Genomic DNA, 21653 nt, shown 5'->3' with positions numbered 1-21653 from the left:
TATTAACGAAGAAACGTTGAGCCGCTTCATTGAAACTCACTGTAATATGTAGAGTGAGATCGACTAAGAGTTTACCTGCATCTGATATAGCATTCATTCTTCAGGTCAATGTCCATAATATTATATCCATATAAAAAATCAGATTGAATGTCCGCAGAGGAAAGCGATATCTTTGTCTTTGTCCTTTTAAAAGTTAAGGGGATTTCCCACAGTGCTAAAACAACTTCCTAATGGCATAATAATGTAACTTTCCCTGATACTACTGACAGACCCTTTAATACGGCATATTATTTATATAAAATAATATTTATTAAACAACAATATTTAAATTAACAGCCATATTTAAATTAAAATAGCCATTATAAAAGACATAAACACAAGCAAATAATTCAGTCAAACATACAAAAGCAGTGCTCTAGTACAGGATTTAAGTTAAATATGTCATGAAATTTAATTTTCCCCTTAACCCAAATCGTTTTGCTCAGGAAGAAGAAATAGATTAAGACCAAAGGTCTAAATAACAACATTCTCACCTAAAAAAAAAAACACTTTAAACTACATTTCATGACATAAGAAAAGTAGTATTTATAAAAAAAATATGGTGGATTTGCTCGACCGCCATGACAGTCGTCGCAAGCGGAGTGATACAAACGGTGAAACGGTACCAGTGCTGATACTGTGAGAATATCACACAGCTCTCAGCCAATCAGATTCGAGAACCAGAAAGAACTCTGTGTGTGTGTGTGTGTGTGTGTGTGTGTGTGTGTGTGTGTGTGTGTTTGTTTGTTTGTTTGTTTGTTTGTTTGTTTGTTTGTTTGTTTGTTTGTTTGTTTGTTTGTTTGTTTGTTTGTTTGTTTGTTTGTTTGTTTGTTTGTTTGTTTGTTTGTTTGTTTGTTTGTTTGTTTGTTTGTTTGTTTGTTTGTTTCTACAGTATAGTCCAAAAGTTTGGAACCACTAAGATTTTTAATGTTTTTAAAAGAAGTTTCATCTGCTCACCAAGGCTACATTTATTTAATTACAAATACAGTAAAAACAGTAATATTGTGAAATATTATTACAATTTAAAATAACTGTTTTCTATTTGAATATATTTGACAAAGTAATTTATTCCTGTGATGCAAAGCTGAATTTTCAGCATCATTACTCCAGTCTTCAGTGTCACATGATCCTTCAGAAATCATTCTAATATGCTGATCTGCTGCTCAAGAAACATTTAATGTGTACAATTGTACAAAATATTTGTGTACAGTATTTTTTTTTCAGGATTATTTGATGAATAGAAAGTTCAAAAGAACAGTGTTTATCTGAAATCTAATCTTTTGTAACATTATAAATGTCTTTACTGCCACTTTTGATTGATTTAATGCATCCTTGCTGAATAAAAGTATTAATTTCTTTAATTTCTTTTCAAAAAAATAATAATGAAAATTCTTACTGACCCCAAACTTTTGAACGGTAGTGTATAATGCTACAGAAGCTTTGTATTTCAGATAAATGCTGTTCTTTTGAACTTTTTATTCATCAAGGAATCCTGAAAAAAAAGTACACAACTGTTTTCAACATTGAAAATAATCATAAATGTTTCTTGACCAGCAGATCATCATATTAGAATGATTTCTGAAGGATCATGTGACACTGAAGACTGGAGTAACGATGCTGAAAATTCAGCTTTGATCACAGGAATAAATTACTTTGTCAAATATATTTATATAATAGTACAGAGTTATTTTAAATTGTAATAATATTTCACAATATTACTGTTTTTACTGTATTTTTAATTAAATAAATGTAGCCTTGGTGAGCAGACAAAACTTCTTTTAAAAACATTAAACATCTTAGTGGTTCCAAACTTTTGGACTGTACTGTATATATGTATGTATATATGTATATACTGTTACTAATTATGCTACAATATTTCAATAATTTGATATTTTTATATATATATTTACAGACAGAAAATCCGAACAATGAAAGGCCGTACACTTTCAAGGACTTCCTGTTGCACCCGAGAAGGTTAGCAGGAGATTTTACTGCAGTTTTCACCACCTGTATACCTGCATGCTTTATTCCCCAAACATGATGGTTTTTACCTTAACGTTCACTGACTTCATTGTTTTGAGCCCTTTGACCTGCTATGACATAATGAATCTGTGTACTGTTTTCGTTTGAAACATGTACACATCAACACCGTTGATACACTTCAGTGAAAAACAATCTTTTTTTGGTATAAGTCTTATGTTGATATATCTGTTCAACTGTTTTGATACAGTCACAAGTCGAGGGTGAAAGGTCATCTGCGACTGAAGATGACGTACCTGCCCAAAAACAGCGATACAGAGGACGACCCTGCTGAACAGAACGAGAATCTGGATGTAAGAATAATTCTCACACACACGCACAAAAGCTTTGGTAACAAACACACATAGCGCAGCTGTGTGTATATGTATGCAGTACATTAATGATTTCCTACATCTTTAAACGTGTCTGATCTGCTTTTGTTTAAAGGAAGTATCATTATTGATGTACTGTAGTTCACAGCAGGACTTCCTTCAAGTGTTTGTGTTGGATGGAGAGGCCATGAAACATTGTATCTGTTTCCTCAAGCACAATTCTGCCTTATTCACAAAGCTTTTCAGACATGTTTTGACCTTGAGCTGTGGGTTATTTCCTAACATAATTTCCGACAGATAGACTTTATATGTCCTTGAAGGGAAAATCAGGAATTATGGTTGTCGGAAAGTGTTGTACATTTAATATTTGTTGAAGTTGTATTTAATGTATTTAGTTTAGTTAATCTAATGTGTTATTTACTCAAACATCACTGTTACTATTGTTTAATTTTAATTTATTTTATTTTTTGCTTTATTTTATTTTATTTTTGCAATTTTACTGAGAAGCATGAGATCATGTAAAGATATTACCTTTTTAAGGCCATTTTATATCATTTTATTTTATTTTTTGCTTTATATTATTTTATTTTTGTTGATTTACTGAGAAACATGAGATCATGTAAAGATATTACCTTTAAGGCCAAGACTTTTATTTTGTTTATTTTTTATTTTTTTGCACTTTTGCTGAGAAACATGAGATCATGAAAAAAATATAAACTTTAAGGCCAGGAATCTTATTTTTATTTTATTTTATTTTATTTTATTTTATTTTATTTTATTTTATTTTATTTTATTTTATTTTATTTTATTTTATTTTATTTTATTTTATTTTATTTTATTTTATTTTATTTTTGCACTTTCCCTGAGAAACTTGAGATCATGTATAGATATTACCTTAAAGGCCAAGACTTTTATTTCATTTATTTTATTTTATTTTATTTATTTTTATTTATTTTTTTGCACTTTTGCTGAGAAACATGAGATCATCTAAAGATATAAACTTTAAGGCCAGAAATTTTATTTTATTTTATTTTATTTTATTTTTGCACTTTTACTGAGAAACATGAGATCATGTAAAGACAACATATTTAAGGTCAGGAATTTTATTTTATTTTTTATATAAAATATTTATTATTACATATTATTATTTTGTTATTTATTTCCCTTTAAATTTGGGCCTGAGGCATATTTTATATTAGGTCACTAAGAAACCATCATAGCATAATGGCGGTGAGTTGATTTATGGTCTTGCTGTTTTGAAATACAGTATGCATTCAGTTATAGATCATGCATATGCTTTCTTTGAACTAGCGTTGAATGTCATCATGTTTCCAAACAAAAGAAACAAAGCCTTCAGCGAACTGACATTTGTTTGTGCATAAACAAATGAGTTATATTTATGCACAATAACTTTAATATAGAACCAGCAGAGTCACTGTGTACTTTTCCAGCCCGCTGTCATTGTACGAGGGCCGTGTTGACGCTGGTGTCGGGTGTGTTCATATCATACAAGAAATACAGATGTGATTCCAGACATCCAAAACTCACTCAGAAGTGCCACCGGCAGTAGATTAATGGAGCATAATCGTTCCTGATTTCACAGTCCTGTTGTGCCTTCATAAGAGACTCGGTCCTGGTGCTCCAGGGGGGATGTTATGTGAAATTTGTGCATGAAAAACCGTTAAATGGCTGGTAACAAAGTGATCACACAAACAATGTTTTAATACTCTGGTCATTTCTGTCTTGTAGCCTGGTTGGGAGTTTTTGGAGCCCCATGAATTATGCAGTCCTCATCATCCCCATCAGCTGCCTGCGCTGCCCCCTGGCTGGGAGGAGAGGCAGGACAACCTGGGACGAACTTACTACGTCAACCATGAGAGCAGGACCACACAGTGGCACAGACCCACCATCCAGTAATTATCACCTACTTAAAAACACACACACACACACTAGAAACATGCATACACAAGCTCAACAACATGCACAAGCCCAGTGCGCAATGTAAATGTTTGCATTTATCTTTTGCCTTCATTCATTTGGCACATTGTTTTAATCAGAGTGACTTGACCCCCCATGACCTTTGTGTCCCTAAAGTGATGTTTGACCATCTGAATTACAATTTACATTAATTACCTTTTAAATTTGTTTTTAGTACATCAAATATACTATTTGTGCAAAAGGCCATGTTAAGATTTTACATTTAAAAAGGTCATTATTTATTTTACTATAATTTTTTTAATTTAGTTTTTTTTTTTTACATTTTTATTTTATTAGTATATCGAATTTACATTGCACTTTGATTAATGACCTTTAAAGTTGTTTTTAGTACTTAGTACAAATATACTTTTTGTGCAAACGTATTTATTTTCAGTATTTATTTTATTTGTTTGTTTTTATATTATTTTTTTTATTTTTTTATTTATTAGTACATCAAATTTACATATTGCCCTTTGACTTTATATTATTTTTATTTATTTTATTTTTATATCATTTTATTTATATAATTTTTTTATTTTATTAGTATATCAAATTTACATTGCACTTTGACTAATGACCTTTAAAGTTGTTTTTAGTACATCAAATATAGTTTTTGTGCAAAAGTATTTATTTTCAGTATTTTATTTGTTTGTTTTTATATTTTTTATTATTTTTTTATTTATTAGTACATCAAATTTACATTTTGCACTTTGACTTTATATTATTTTTATTTATTTTATTTTTATATCATTTTATTTATATAATTTTATTTTATTAGTACATCAAATATGCATTTTACACTTTGAATATTTTATATTTTTTATTAAGTTTTATTTATTTTTTATTTTATTAGTGCACCAAATATGCATTTTGTACTTTGACTTTATTTTATATTTTGTTTTTTATTTTATTTTTTATATTTAGTTTTATTTTTTTTATTCTTTTTTAAGTAGTACATCAAATGTATATTTTGCACTTTGACTTTATATTATTTTTATTTGTTTTTTATATTAGTTTATTTATATTATGAAGTTTTTATATTTTATTAGTACATCAATATGCATTTTGCACTTTGACTGTTTTATATTTTGTTTTTTATTTTTATTTTTTAAATTATTTAGTTTTATTTAATTTATTTTTTTAACTTTGATTTTATTTTTTATTTTTTTTATTTTTTTTAAGTACATCAAATATACATTCTGCACTTTGACTGGTAAACAGAAGGCCATGTTAAAATTTTTACATTTGAAAGGTCAGTATTTTATTTTACTTTATAAAACAAAAAAAGGGAATAAAAAAAACAAACAAAAAAAAAAACAAAAAAATAGTTTTCTTTCGCTCTGTATAAAAATGATAAATAAAAAAAATCATTAAAAAACAAGGTCAGGAGTTTTCATAATCAGTATAACAAATCATTTGGACTCTCTAAATATGTTTCTTGTGACATCATGCATTTATTTTCTTTAGATTTTCAACAATCAGCAGGTCAATACTCCTAAAACATAAAACTCTTCAGAAGTCAATCAGGCCTCCTATTTCCTTCCTCTGCTCTCTGCTGTTCAGCGGCACCCTCACCTGTTTTATTTGAGTCTTTCTGGGTCATTATGTGCACTGAAGTGTGTGTTTTGTCCTGATTTACAGGGACACTCAAAGAGACAATGAACAGAGACAGGATACACACAACGAGTCCCAGCGGGCGTTCCTCACACGCAGACAAATATCTGAACATGACGAGAACCATGAGCGCAGAGAGTCACCTGAGGTACTCACACACTTCTGTGACTTCTTCCGAACACACATACAAACGACACACATTCATATCTATGTGTGTGTGTGTGTGTTTTGTAGAGCTGGGAGATCATAACGGCAGATGAGTCCACGCTGTACAGCCTCAGCGAGCGCTCGCCGCCGCCCCCGCACTCCCCGATGGAGTTCACAGGATTCTGTGAGGAGTTCAGCCGACTGCAGCCAGGAAACGACAGACGAACATCCCTCACGGTCAGTCAAGACATACAAACACACACACACGCACGCACACATCACACATGAGAGTCTTTGGCGAGCAATTGTTTTTTTTTAAGACATTTAATTGATCAAAAGTGACATTTATTATATTACTAAATAGTTATTTTCAGTAAATGCTATTCTATTGAAATTTCTGTTTATCAAAGAATCCCAAAAACAAAAAATCTGAAGCAGCACAACCGTTTTCAACATTGATAATAATCAGAAATGTTTCTTGAGCAGCAAATCATCATATTAGACTGATTTCTGAAGGATCATGTGACACTGAAGACTGCTTTGAAAATTCAGATTTGATCACAGGAATAAATTGCATTTTACTAAATATTCACATAGAAAACAGCTATTTTAAATTAGTATAATTTTTCACAATATTATTATATTTTAATATAGAATTATATAAATTATATGGTATATTAATATATAATTATATATTATTATATTTTAATATATTATTAATATAAATTTTTCAGAACTCATGTTAACTATCTACTTAAAGCAAGTTTTACATATATTTATGTAAGATGCCAAATTTATGTGGTGTCATATAAGGAATATTCCTCACAAGTCCTGACATTTTTGTGACCAGTGCAAGAGACTGATTCATTTACAGTATGAATCAATCATATGATTCATTTATGAATCAATCATATGAATCATATGAGCCATGATGCTCCAAGTGACACTGAGTTCAACAATGACTATATTGATAATTTAGCATGACTTCTGATGTGTAAAATAAGATCAATAGCGATGTACGCATTGATATACGCAATTGTCAGTGTACTGTATGTTTAGCAGAACACCGAATCAGCCAATCAGCATCCAGAACCAAAATATTCTGCTTTGTAATATAGAAAGTCAATATGTGCACAATTAATGCAGTTTTTTACACTAATCAGAGTGAGGTCTTAATTGCATAAGATACGAGCAAAACACTTCACTTCCTGTTTACATGTTCTTCGTACCGTCTCTGGATGAAGGTAAGTTGCGAGTGAGAGTTCAGCGAGTCGGAGTGGAGGGAAAACTTCAGAATAAAGTCACAAAGTTCATACATGAAGCTTAAGTAAACAACACGTCATCCATACATCTGACACATGTACTTTTTAATCAGAGCGGTAATGATGCGATTAAGGTGTTTACGTGCCTGTTTATTGCAATTAAATTTAAAGCAATTATGGTTACTACAATTATGAGCTTAATCACGTTTGTTTGATTGAAGTATTGCCAGAATCCCATTATAAAAGGTGCATGTAAAGTCAGTGTTACAGTACATTTAACATAACAGAGTGTGTAGTTTCATCTCAGATTTTGTAAAACTGTTGTTTTTCTCAGCCGCAGGGTCACGGCAGCCGCAGAGGAAGTGGACAGACCCTCACGGTGGAAGAGCATCCTGTTCACCCCGTGGTGAGAGTACTAAAACATTCATATATATATCCGTCCGAGGCCAGTCCGAACTCTCGCCGTGTGCTCTAGTTTCAGCAGTGTTTTGCTCAGTCTCTCAGCACATGATGTGTAATCTTAGCTGCCCCAGATTTCCCAGCATGCCCTGAACCTCGCAATACATCACCTCAGCTGCAGCTCCGCTCACATCTGCTCCCAGAGGACAGTGTGTTTGAGAGGCAAACAGCTGACTGATGGCTATTTATGAACCAAACAGACAATCTGTAATGGATTGTTTCCTTTTTTTGCTCTCCTCATTTCACCCCTTGCTATATTTTCATTTTGTTACTCAGAATATCCTTTTCCGTTCTTCTCTTTAGTTATTACCCACCTCTGCCGGGCTGCCACCGGGATGGGAGGAAAAGCAGGACAGTAAAGGGAGACTTTATTACGTCAATCACAACAGCAGAATGACGACCTGGACACGGCCACTCATTCAGGTACAGAAAGCTCTGTGAACAGCATTTGTGGTAGGGCTGCACAATTTGGGGGAAATAATGTTAAATAATAAACAATAATTTCAATTGCAATTTTAAAATGTTTTTTTTTTTTTTTTTTAAGCTACAGGTTTGCTTTGCTTATTTGTATGGCCCAAAATTGTTTTATTTATATACAAGTATAAAATAATAATAATTATTATTATTTATTTGTTATTGTTTTTATTATTATTATAACTATTAATACTATTGAATCTAAACAATAATTTAGTAATTATTATTAAATCAACAATAGAAGTGACAATAGTTATAATTAATAATAAAACGAATTATTATTAAATAAAAATATTAAATAAAATAAAATAAGAAACTACTATTGTAATATTGCACTGTAAAATATTAAATATTAAGTATAAGAAATTTTTATAAGAGTTTATAAGAAATATAAAGAATATTTAGTATTAAGTATTTATAAAATATATAAAGTATTTCAGAAAATAATGTTATAATAATAACAAGAAGAATTATATTTTGCAGAAGTAATTATATGATTATCTTAATTTATTCATTTGTCAATTTTAAACCATTAAGCTTTTTATTTTGGCGTAAAACCATGTATAGTACATATTGTATATATATATAATATAATTAATTAATTAATTTATTTACCGTATTGTATTTGTGTGTGTGTGTGTATATATAATATATATATATATATATATATAGTACAGTAAAAATAAATAAATAATATATATATATATATATATATATATATATATATATATACTTTTTTGTTTTTTGTACTCTTTTATTTTTTTATTTTTTTATTTATACCTATTTTAATGCAGGAAGGCTTAAAGTCCCCCTGTAGTCAATAATTTTATCCCTGAAAAATCCTAGTATACGCAGTTCTATGAATATGCAAATTAGCCCCGCCTCCACTTACAGCATCTCAGAGATCCACTTGTGGATGATCACACGTTGACTTGATTGGTTTACAATGTAGTTCGTGAAGTCAGGAACCGTGTTTTTTTTTTTGTTTTTTTTCACTGCAGTTTTAAGGAGAAAGTACTGAATTTGCATATGGTTTGTCTTGAAGCACATTAAAAACACCACATAGACATATAAACAACATTAAAAACTTGATTTGTCTTTAAAGCTTCTCTTTTGTACAACAGCCAGTTTATAAGTGCGTCTCTTTACAAGTTTGGGAAGATGGTTGCTGCATGTTGCATTCTGGGACGTTGAAAGCACCAGATAAATTCACTTTGTGATTTCTTTGTAATTTTGTTTAATTGTGTGGTCATAATTTGTGGCAGTGATAAAGCAGAATATTTCTCAGCCTCATCAGTCTTCCTGAACTTTGACCTCTGTATTTCAGCTCATACAGCCACCCTCTGAGGCGGCGGCAGCAGCGGTGACGGGCGGTGCCATGTCTCTCTCCCAGAATCCCACGGGCTATGCTCCGCCCCTGCTCTCCCCGGACGTGTCCCCGCAGCACGCACACGCTCTCACGCCGGAGCACGTGGGACTGATGCCGACCGGCTGGGAGGTGCGCAGCGCTCCGAACGGACGGCCGTTTTTCATAGACCACAACACTAAGACCACCACATGGGTAAGACAGACACTAACAGAAATACTTTTTTGGACATGATATTCCATGGCATTGCCATGATACGGTAAATGACTGTAATAATTAGTCACATTACTTTACTTTTGCCGTTTTCCTGTGGATTGTTTCATTGCCCCATTGTTCACGCTGAAATGGACTTCCTGTTTGCCAACCTGTTTCCTGTTCCATCACAGGATGACCCCCGGCTGAAGGTTCCCGTGCAAATGAGGAGGAGAGTCTCCCTTGACCCCACTGACCTCGGCCCACTGCCGGTAAGACGGATGATGTCATCGCTGATGTCATAATCATTATTTGGTTTTATTGACATGGTGTTCAGGGCAAAGGTTGAAAAGGTGTGTGTGTGTGTGTCTTATAGCCTGGTTGGGAGGAGCGAGTACATAGTGACGGCAGAATCTTCTACATCGATCACAGTAAGTGTCACATTCATAACCACTGAAAAAAAGGGAATCCGCACACCAAACAAATGCAGAGTTCAAAGTCCATTGAACAAGATTTTTACTGAAGATTTACATGAGAATTGAAAACAAAATATTAAAGTGCACTAGCAGAAAAATTTGTGCCATTCACACCATTCATAACCACACCAACCCAAAAAACCCATATATATATATATATTATAATATACTATATGATATATAATAATATACTATATAATGTAATTTCATTAATCTATAATTTCATTAAAAGTTAATACATATTATTTCATTTATAACTGTCCTATAAATATTTTTTTTTTCATTTATATTTATAAACTTATTTAATTACTTTATTTATAACTTTTCTATATATATATATATATATATATATATATATATATATATATATATATATATATATATATATATATATATATATATATATATATATATATATATATATATATATATATATATTCACACATATATTCTAACCCTACCATACTGTAATATAAGCATATTTATCATGATATTATTTATTTAAATTTTAATATTTAAAAAATCGTATATAATTGTATACCGTACTGTAATATATTTATCATTATATTATTCATTATTTATTTATTTATTTATTTATTTAATATTTAAAAAATCTTTTTGAGATATATATATATATATATATATATATATATATATAATTTTTTTTTTTTTTTTTTTCATTTATATTTATAAACTTATTTAATTATTTCATTTATAACTTCTATCATTATATATATTCACACTAATATATCGTATACCGTACTGTATATAAGCATATTCGTGATATTATTTATTTAAATTTTAATATTTAAAAAAGTTTTTTTTATATATATATATATATATATATATATATATATATATATATATATATATATATATATATATATATATATATATATATATATATATATATATATAATATATAATTGTATACCGTACTGTAATATAATCATATTTATCATTACATTATTATTCATTCTTTATTTATTTATTTATTTATTTAGTTGCATTTTATTTAAAATATATTTGTACTCTTTATTTTACTTTATTTTTTTGTATTTGTTTTTTTGTTTTTTTTTAGACACAAAAGTCACGCAGTGGGAAGATCCAAGACTACAGAATTCAGCCATCACTGGTCCAGTAAGTGGTTTTCAGTTTCTGTTAATGGTCATGTACAGTCAGGCATTACAGACCGAGCCAATAGAAACGGATCTTTAAGCCATTAATGGATCAAATTGAGACGGACTGCTGTAACGCACAATAATCTTTGCCATATCTTGTTTCTAAAAGTATTCTGAGCTTGAAACCCTGTCCATTTCTTCCCATTCATTTCCTGTAAGGGGTTTGTGCTTGTTGTCATGAGGGGAGGGGAAGTTATATTCGTCCTGGATGAGTTGAATGATCTCTGTCGGGTCAGGAACACTCAACATCTGAGCAGATAAGAACTCGTGGATTATTGGCGAAATGATTGTGTTCTGCTTTATTTCAGGCCGTGCCTTACTCCAGAGACTATAAACAGAAGTACGAGTACTTCCGCAAGAAACTGAAGAAACCGGTGCGTCTCTGTCCTTCACGTTCAGTCCATTTCAGGCTTTTGGGGTTTTCCTGTCCCATTCAGATGAACACTCTTAAAAATCATTCATGGTCTTATTTTGATTATTATTTCCTCCACATTATTTTAAAGGGATCAGTTGTTTGTTTTCATTATCTTTCATCAGAATGCTTATTTTGTGCAATACTGTGTGGGCTGGAAAATCATTTTAATCAATAATGTCATCACATAACATGTTTGATCCATGTATCCACCCAATGGATAAATATAAAATCAAAATCAATCTTGTATTCCATCTCCAGTCAGACATCCCGAACCGCTTCGAGCTGAATGTGAGACGTAACGCTCTTCTGGAGGACTCGTACAGACGCATCCTGGCCGTCAAACGCTCGGACCTGCTGAAGGCCCGCCTCTGGGTGGAGTTTGAGGGGGAGAAGGGGCTGGACTATGGGGGCGTGGCCCGGGAATGGTTCTTCCTGATCTCCAAGGAGATGTTCAACCCATATTATGGGCTGTTTGAGTATTCTGCCACGTGAGCGATGGAACTTTTTTATAATCTTTTTTATATAAATGGACCCTTTTCACATTTCCAGTGCTCTCAGAAGCAGAAGCAAAAGAAAATTATGTTTCTATGACTTTCCAAAGGAGGAAAAAATATCAAGAGATTGATAACTGTGGTCAGAAGGAAAGATGTCAAATTTGCCGTCACTCCCTCAGACCAATTTTTATATATTATATATAAAAAAAAAATTATATATATATATATATTATCACTTCAGTTATATACTTCACACACGCGCATATATATATATATAAACTTTACATATATTAATTTATTTAAATTTTATTTAATATTTTAACAATCTTTTATATTTATTATAACATATTTTATAATTATATTAATATAATTATAATATATTATATTATACTTTATATAATATAACCATTTTTTATTTGTAATTTTTTATATAAAATGTTTTATTTATTTTTTGTTTTAATTTTATTTATACCAATTGATGTCAAATTTGCCGTCACTCCCTCAGACTAAATTTTATACAATATTTAAAAAAAATATTTTATATTATTTTATCACTTCAGTTATACATTTCTCACTCACACACACACACACACACACACACACACATACAATCTTATTTATTATAATATATTGATATAATTATAATATATTATATTATTTATATGATACTTCATATAATATAACCATTTTTTAATTGTAATTTTTTTATATACAATTTTATTTTATTTTATTATTTTATTTTACACAAAAACCATGCAGAGGAAGATCCGAGACTACAGAATTCTGTCTGTGAAAAGGGTCCATAGACTCTTGAGTGTTTTGCTTGCTAAAAACCTTTTTGCATGGAAAAACCTTTTCAAAGATAGCCTTTAAAGATGTGCCGTGTGCATGTTGCAGGGACAACTACACCCTGCAGATCAACCCTAACTCTGGTCTGTGTAATGAGGACCACCTGTCGTATTTTAAGTTCATTGGCCGGGTGGCTGGAATGGCCGTTTATCACGGGAAGCTTTTGGATGGTAAGTAACCTGTCAAGACCAATATAAATACCCACAACTCATATTCACAGTTCTTCACTGTGGCTCTCAACACACTGTGTGCCTGCAGACTGATTCACTGAAACATCTAAATGTAGCAAAAATGATAATTCTGTCATTCCTCATTTATCTTATGCTGCTCTTAAATGTTTTTTGTTGTACTTGTCTGCACAGCATTCTTCATCCGGCCCTTCTACAAGATGATGCTGCAGAAGCCAATCACGTTACAGGATATGGAGTCAGTGGTGAGTGACAGCCACACCTGAACCAATCAGCATCAATTCTAAACCTCACTTTTGTCCTTTTTCAGAGAGAACAGCTATAGCATATTATCATTCCATTCCAGCATACTACCATACTACCTACAAAATAGCATACTACTTCTGCAGTGTGTATAACGTGCACAGTGAATATTATTTATTTATTTATTTTGCATGCATTTGGATGACTTACAGCATTTTCCAAATATTTATTGTACAGTATATGACTATGTGAGATACTGTATCCCACAATGCAATGTGCTCAAATAGACATTTTATCTGGACACTTGTTGAAGTAAATGTATACTGTACTTCTGTTCTCATAATTCACTTTTTTACTAAATGGTAGACAGAATCTTTTACTAAAAAATGCTTTTCAGCTATTTCCTTTCATCCCTGCTTAAATGTTTAATAGTTTTCAGTAGGTTGTAGAAGTGCATTTTGCACTATTTTATTTTGATCTAATTTATTTGTATTATATATAAATATATATATATTTTTTTTTTTTTACATAATTAATTAAACTAAAATTAACATAATTTAACTGATAAATAAATTTAAAAAAAATAAACATTAGATCAAATAAATGCATAAAGATAAAAAAAATCCATAAAGAAAAATAAGATATATAAATAAAAAAAAAAATATATATATATATATATATATATATATATATATAAAATAATAAATATATATATTAATTATAATTTATATAATTATATATTATAATTAATTATAATTTCTCTCTATATATATATATATATATATATATATATATATATATATATATATATATTATTTATAATATTATAATTAATATTATAAAAAATAATAAAAAATATATATTATATATCTTTATGCATTTATTTTATCTAATGTTTAAATTTTTTTTTATTTATCAGTTAAATTGTTAATTTTTAATGTATTTAATTAGATTTATATCTTAAAATTATAAGATACAGGAAAACTTATATAGGACTTTTAAATAGGATATCCACACAATAAATGCGTTTTTTCAATGTGTACAGTGGAGTAGTATTTAATTCCACAAAATATCAGTGCCTCTGGGTTATTAGTAAGTCATAAAAGTTATACTTTAACACATGAGAGGGCTGTTACCACTAATGATGTGGTTAATGTCCCATGAAGCTTTGGTTTAGTCACTCGCGCTCAGTTATCAGACACTTGTCAACCTGTAGTTTTTGGTCGTATCATTTCAGGACAGCGAGTATTTTAATTCCCTCCGATGGATTTTGGAGAACGACCCCACAGACCTGGACCTCCGGTTCGCCATCGACGAGGAGCTTTTTGGACAGGTAATCTACTCTGTTTTACACTGTTTAAGCTCCATGAACACCAAGAGTAGTCCGTTCATATCCCAATACTTCTGAAACCATACATATGTAAAGAAGAGTAAATGATTTTAAATCTCTTCTGCAGACGCACCAGCACGAGCTGAAGCCAGAAGGTGCTGAGATTGTCGTCAGTGACACCAACAAAAAGGAGTATATTCAGTATGTTTTAGCACCCTCTAGTGGCACACACAAACCACAACACATCTGACACTTATGAAGGGTCACATACTAGAAATCTTTATCTCCTAAGCCATCAGTGTCGTCAATGTGATGATTTTGAGTTAGTGGTGTTTGCTAGATGAACAACAGGCTTTGCATGTTTCAGGATATAATACTGCTATCTCCTCTGGTGTGTGTTCACAGTCTGGTGATGCAGTGGAGATTTGTAGATCGGATCCAGAGACAGATGACAGCCTTCAAGGAGGTACAGATGCTCATTCAGTCAGTTCGGTTCACTGCCGCCCACTGAGTTTCACTGACTTATTCCTTGGTGTTTCATCTGCAGGGTTTCTATGAGCTGATCCCTCAGGACCTGATCAAGATCTTTGATGAAAATGAGCTGGAGGTGAGACCGTCTGCTTTAGTAACTTTATTCATCTGAGCTCTCAAAACCCTGACTGACCTGTCTGTGTTTCTCAGCTGTTGATGTGTGGCTTAGGAGACGTGGACGTCAACGACTGGAGAGAAAACACGAAATATAAAAACGGCTACAACCCAAATCACCCCGCCATCATCTGGTTCTGGAAGGTCAGATTTGATTCTTGGTTTTTTTAATCATTAAAAATCAAACTTAAAGGTACACTTTTGGCCATCTAGTGGTTAAAAAATAAAAATACATGCATTTTGAGGCAGAATATTGTTTTGGTTGTGCTTTGGCTCTGGATTATACGGAAGAGGATTAGGGCCAAGCAATGATAAAAAAAATAAAACCATCTAGAGATTAAAGTTGTTAAATTTCGAGAAAAAAAGTTGAGATAAAATGTTGAGAATAAAGTCATAAAATTATGAGAAAAAAGTTGTTAAATTACGAGAACAAATTAGTTAAATTACGAGAAAAAACTTGTTAAATCTCGAGAAAAAAGTCTAGATAAAATGTTGAGAATAAACTCGTTAAATTGCGAAAAAAAATCGTTACATTTCGAGAAATAAGTTGAGATAAAATGTTGAGAATAAAGTCATTAAATTATGAGAAAAAAGTTGTTAAATTACGAGAACAAATTAGTTAAATTTCGAGAGAATTTTTTAAATAAAATGTATTTTATTCGTTAAATTCCGAATTTGTTCTCATAATTTAATGACTTTTTTCTCGTAATTTAATAACTTTATTCTCAACATTTTATCTCGACTTTTTTCCCGAAATTTAACGACATTTTTCTCATAATTTAACGAATTTGTTCTCGTGATTTAACGAATTTTTTCTTGTAATTTAACGACTTTTTTCTCATAATTTAATGACTTTATTCTCAACATTTTATTTTGACTTTTTTTCTCAAAATTTAACAACTTTAATCTCGAGATGGTTTTATTTTTTTATTATTGCTTGGCCCTAATCCTCTTCCGTAGGATTACCATAGTGAATAAGAAAAATACTTTCAAAAAGACATAAAAAAAAAGTTCAATTAATGCATGATGTTTCTAAACTCATAATTCTACTTGTAAAGTAATGAGCCACTAGAGCATTTAAGTTATAATAATTTTTACCACGACTAATGCTATAGCAAGTACCTAAAACCCCCTTGACCATGGTAAAATCACTGTAATGCACAGCTTTGTGTGCTTTATTGCTTTAATAAAAAAGCAAAATTATAGCACAACTTTTACATTTATTATTACTAATAATCAGAATGAAGAAAAAACAGCGTAGTGGTCAGATTTAACGTAGAGGCTCATTGTTTATGGGATTTCAGACGGTGCTGCTGATGGATGCAGAAAAGCGAATCCGTTTGCTGCAGTTTGTGACGGGCACGTCCCGCGTACCAATGAACGGCTTTGCTGAGCTCTACGGTAAGCCCCGCCCCCATCTCACGAAGCTCATTAATATTGATCACTCTTCACATGTTAATTATTCATTGCATGGCTTTTCAGTTTGGTTGATAAAGTGAAATATTGTGTTTCTGCTGATTTATCAGGATCCAACGGGCCGCAGTTGTTCACCATCGAACAGTGGGGCGCGCGGGACAAACTGCCCCGAGCACACACATGGTGAGAGATCTGTCTGTCTGCTTGGGGTGTGCGATATATATATAATCAACGATAATATCGTGATTGTTGTTGCAGCGATGTGCGATCTGACATTGAATATGTCCCTCACTTTACAAAAACACACATAAATTTATCCACTAACCATTCAGAAACGTCTTCCTGAGTCTCTCCATCAGTGTCGACTCCGGTTTGGACAATGTAAGGCTGAACACCGTTACTGACAATCCTCATTTTACTGCATGAGATTCTCCAGCTTTGTTGTTGTTGAGCTGTTAAAGCTCCGCCCTCTTCTTGAAAGGGGGCGGGAGCAGCAGCTCATTTGCATTTAAAGGGACACACACACAAAAACGGCGTGTTTTTGCTCACACCCAAATAGGGGCAAAATTTACAAGCTATAATAAATGATCTGTGGGGGATTTTGAGCTGAAACTTCACAGACACATTCTGGAAGACATATATTACATCTTGTAAAAGGGGAATTATAGGTCCCCTTTAATATTAATTCACTTACATTTTAGACACTTGTTTTTGCTCTATTTCGCCAATAAAAATAGACCCAAACAAAGAACCCCCAAAAAACTGTTTTGTATCTCTTAGCTACACACGCCGGTGTTTCATTAATGAATAAACAAATCATTTGAATGAATGATTCAATGACTCACCCTTTAAGACAATTCAAATGCTTCATTCCTGAATTAATCAGCCATTTAAATGAATCGGTTGAAATTCAATGACTCACTCATTAATAGTGACTTGCTGCCACCTATTGGCGGTTTAAATTTCACATTTAAAGTATCTTTTAATTTTTTTAAATCATTACAAAATATCAGTATTCAACACTTTGGGCCCTATTTTAAATGTGCCCTAGAATCAAAAATTGAATTTACCTCGGCATAGTTGAATAACAAGAGTTCAGTCCTTGGAAAAGACATACAGTGAGTCTCAAACTCCATTGTTTCCTCCTTCTTATATAAATCTCATTTGTTTAAAAGACCTCCGAAGAACAGGCGAATCTCAACATAACACCGACTGTTACGTAACAGTCGGGATCATTAATATGTACGACCCCAATATTTGCATATGCCAGCTCATGTTCAAGGCATTAGACAAGGGCAGTCAGTATTAACGTCTGGATCTGTGAACAGCTGAATCATCAGACTAGGTAAGCAAGCAAGAACAACAGTGAAAAATGGCAGATGGAGCGATAATAACTGACATGATCCATGATATCGTGATATTTTTAGTGATATTTGTTAATTGCCTTCTAAATGTTTCATTAGCATGTTGCTAATGTACTGTTAAATGTGGTTAAAGTTACTATCGTTTCTTACTGTATTCACGGAGACAAGAGCCGTCGCTATTTTTATTTTTAAACACTTGCAGTCTGTATAATTTATAAACACAACTTCATTCTTTATAAATCTCTCCAACAGTGTGTAATGTTAGCTTTAGCCACGGAGCACTATCAAACTCATTCAGAATCAAATGTAAACATCCAAATAAATACTATACTCACATGATCCGATGTATGCATGCAGCATGCATAACAAACATCTTGTAAAGATCCATTTGAGTGTTATATTAGCTGTGTGAACTTTATGCACTGTATTATAGTTGAGAGCTCTGGGAACAGGGAGTGCACGATTTAAAGGGGCCGCAGCCTGAATCTGCGCATATTTAATGATGCCCCAAAATAGGCAGTTAAAAAATGAATTAAAAAAAATCTATGGGGTATTTTGAGCTGAAACTTCACAGACACATTCAGGAGACACCTTAGACTTATATTACATCTTGTTAAAACTGGTTCTAGGGCACCTTTAAAAATCTAAGCTTATGGTCTGAAGCTCATGGCGCAGGTGCACTCAGGGCATGCCTGAATCCACTTTTGCTTGTTTAACGACTGAAAAAATGGTCGGTGTGCCAGGCACATGATCCAAAAGGGTTGTACCTAGCCATGGGTGCATTTTGGGTGTAACATGCAATAAACCAATCAGAGTGTCATCTCCCATAACCTATGAAAGCCAGGTGCTCTTGCACCATGGCGGATTGCTATTTGCATGAAAAAAAAACAGCTTTATAAAGGTAAAAATGCCCATAAAAGGTAAAAATCAATTTAAACTTATTGGAAAAGATCATTTCTGTCACTGCTACAAACTGACCACCACACAGAATATGAAGAATATCAAAAACTTTAGGCATCAGCTGTCCACGGCAGTCCTAAACCTGCCAAGATACAACACATCATCTATAATAATAATAATAATAATCCTTACATTTATATAGCGCTTTTCTGGGCACTCAAAGCACTTTACATATTGAAGGGGGAATCTCCTCAACCACCACCAATGTGCAGCATCCACCTGGATGATGCGACGGCAGCCATATTGCGCCAGTACGCCCACCACACACCAGCTTATTGGTAGAGAGGAGACAGAGTGAGGAAGCCAATCAGTGTATAGGGATGATTAGGAGGCCATGATGGACAGAGGCCAATGGGCAAGTTTGGCCAGGATGTCGGGGTTACACCCCTACTCTTTTCGAAGGACATCCTGGGATTTTTAATGACCACAGAGAGTCAGGACCTCGGTTTAACGTCTCATCCGAAGGACGGTGCTTTTTGTCAGTATAGTGTCCCCATCACTATACTGGGGTGTTAGGACCCACACAGTACCCATCTAATTATCGAGAAAAATATTGAGATATCATTTTTTGTCAATATCACACACCCCTACTGTCTGCACGTGTCTGTCTGTCACTTTCAAATCATTGATGTGTTATTCTGTGTCTCTCCATCAGTTTCAACCGGTTAGATCTCCCTCCGTACGAGTCGTTCGAGGAGCTTCGTGAGAAACTGCACATGGCGATAGAGAACGCTCAGGGCTTTGATGGAGTGGATTAGACCCCGACTGCCACGGCAACAGCGTAACCATGGCGACAGCATCACGACTGTCGGGTTTAAAGCGGGCGGCACACGTGTGCGTGCGGCTCTACAGGAAAGAAGGACGACTGGCAAGATGATCTGGTGAACACTGGTGTTATGACAGCTGATCTGATTCAGACTCTCGAGGACAAATCTGTATGTTTATGATGTTTACAGCATAACGTTTTGTAATGTACCTCTGCATACAGCTGTATGTTTCTACCTACAATATCTATAGATTTGATCATATCTATGCTTTTGAGCATAATTAAGGAATTGTATATTTCTTATATGAGCTTTTAAGTCACGCATTTATAGATGTGATCACGGCCAAGTGAATATTTCCCAAAATACACAGTATGATGCCATTATGTTTTTGGTATCTGTATAAGTAATGTCATTTTTTGATTTTGAATGTTTTTAAAAACGTATCAAGTCATCATTATCTGACTTTTCTCAATATTTGCTCTTAATCGTTCTCTTTTCTCACTTTGACTTTGTTTACATGGTTTTTTGTTTACATATACCCCACTTTTGAAAACCATATGATTATTAAAATCACCTTTTTTTGTACTGCTTTTGAAGGTTGAAGCACTTTTCTAAAAACAAACGTTTCCAGTCTTACTGTACATAGATCACCTCAGTCATGTGATTTTGTGACGAATCATTGCTTTAAATCATTTTCTAAATGTTTACAGCATAAATATTGCTTAAAGTAAGCATGTTTTGTCTCACGAGAAACGCATCGGACTGTTAAATAACTTTGCCTTCGTTTGTAATATAAACTATTTGAGCAACTTTAAATGGAGAAACACTTTTATCGTCTGTACTGTTGTATAATTAGACGCTACTATATGAACTGCATTTCTACAGCACTGATGAGAGCGAGTTTCAGAAAGGGTTTTCTATCAAAGCTTTATGAGCAAAAGTGTCTTTGATTTTAATGTAAATTGTGCTCGTTTTAATTGTCACGCCGATCTTTATGGCTGCGTATTTTTGGACAATTAATAAAATGAAAACGACTCTTTCCATATGTCTTCATTGGGGTTTGTGAAGTCTTTATTTACAATACATACTAGGATTTGTAAAGCAGTTGTAATAATACATATAGTTTACAAAAAAATCTTTTTCAGGAAATGTTTAAGGAAGAAAGCTGGGGAAGACCATCTTCTTTTAGAAAGTACATAAGAAAGTACATTTTTATTTTGTATGCATTTAAAGTCCCCCTGTTGCCAATAATTTTATCCCTTAAAACTCATCTTTGATCACCAAAATGACACATTTAAACGTTTTTTCCAGTGAAAAAAAATTCTTCATGCATTAAAATAGCTTGAATGTAACTACACCTTTGCCTCATTTAATATATAATGATCAATGAATATGCAAATTAGCTTCACTGCGATATTGCGCCCCCTTTTGGTAGAAAGTAGCA

The 21653-nt window shown here is 32.5% G+C and overlaps 1 protein-coding gene across 2 annotated transcripts in view; it reads left to right on the top strand.

Moving 5' to 3' along the window:
• Nucleotides 1–21238, top strand: part of nedd4a (NEDD4 E3 ubiquitin protein ligase a) — a 48450-nt gene extending 27212 nt beyond the window's left edge. For both annotated transcript variants that reach the window (XM_067390633.1, XM_067390634.1), the window contains 23 exons: nt 1952–2013; nt 2270–2372; nt 4140–4303; nt 6009–6129; nt 6216–6365; nt 7725–7796; nt 8153–8272; nt 9651–9884; nt 10076–10153; nt 10258–10312; nt 11439–11497; nt 11847–11912; nt 12212–12441; nt 13345–13466; nt 13659–13729; nt 14965–15060; nt 15185–15258; nt 15463–15523; nt 15605–15664; nt 15739–15846; nt 17007–17103; nt 17229–17301; nt 20098–21238. In XM_067390633.1, coding sequence (XP_067246734.1) covers nt 1952–2013; nt 2270–2372; nt 4140–4303; nt 6009–6129; nt 6216–6365; nt 7725–7796; nt 8153–8272; nt 9651–9884; nt 10076–10153; nt 10258–10312; nt 11439–11497; nt 11847–11912; nt 12212–12441; nt 13345–13466; nt 13659–13729; nt 14965–15060; nt 15185–15258; nt 15463–15523; nt 15605–15664; nt 15739–15846; nt 17007–17103; nt 17229–17301; nt 20098–20200 — 2379 coding nt within the window. In that variant the 3' untranslated portion in view covers nt 20201–21238. The remainder of the gene's footprint in view (nt 1–1951; nt 2014–2269; nt 2373–4139; nt 4304–6008; nt 6130–6215; nt 6366–7724; nt 7797–8152; nt 8273–9650; nt 9885–10075; nt 10154–10257; nt 10313–11438; nt 11498–11846; nt 11913–12211; nt 12442–13344; nt 13467–13658; nt 13730–14964; nt 15061–15184; nt 15259–15462; nt 15524–15604; nt 15665–15738; nt 15847–17006; nt 17104–17228; nt 17302–20097) is intronic.
• Nucleotides 21239–21653: the final 415 nt, after the last annotated feature.

The sequence above is a fragment of the Chanodichthys erythropterus genome, chromosome 7 (genome assembly GCF_024489055.1).
Source record: "Chanodichthys erythropterus isolate Z2021 chromosome 7, ASM2448905v1, whole genome shotgun sequence".
NCBI lineage: Eukaryota > Metazoa > Chordata > Actinopteri > Cypriniformes > Xenocyprididae > Chanodichthys > Chanodichthys erythropterus.
The sequence above is the reverse complement of the archived record's forward strand: the minus strand, read 5'-3'. Positions and strand labels throughout refer to the sequence as shown.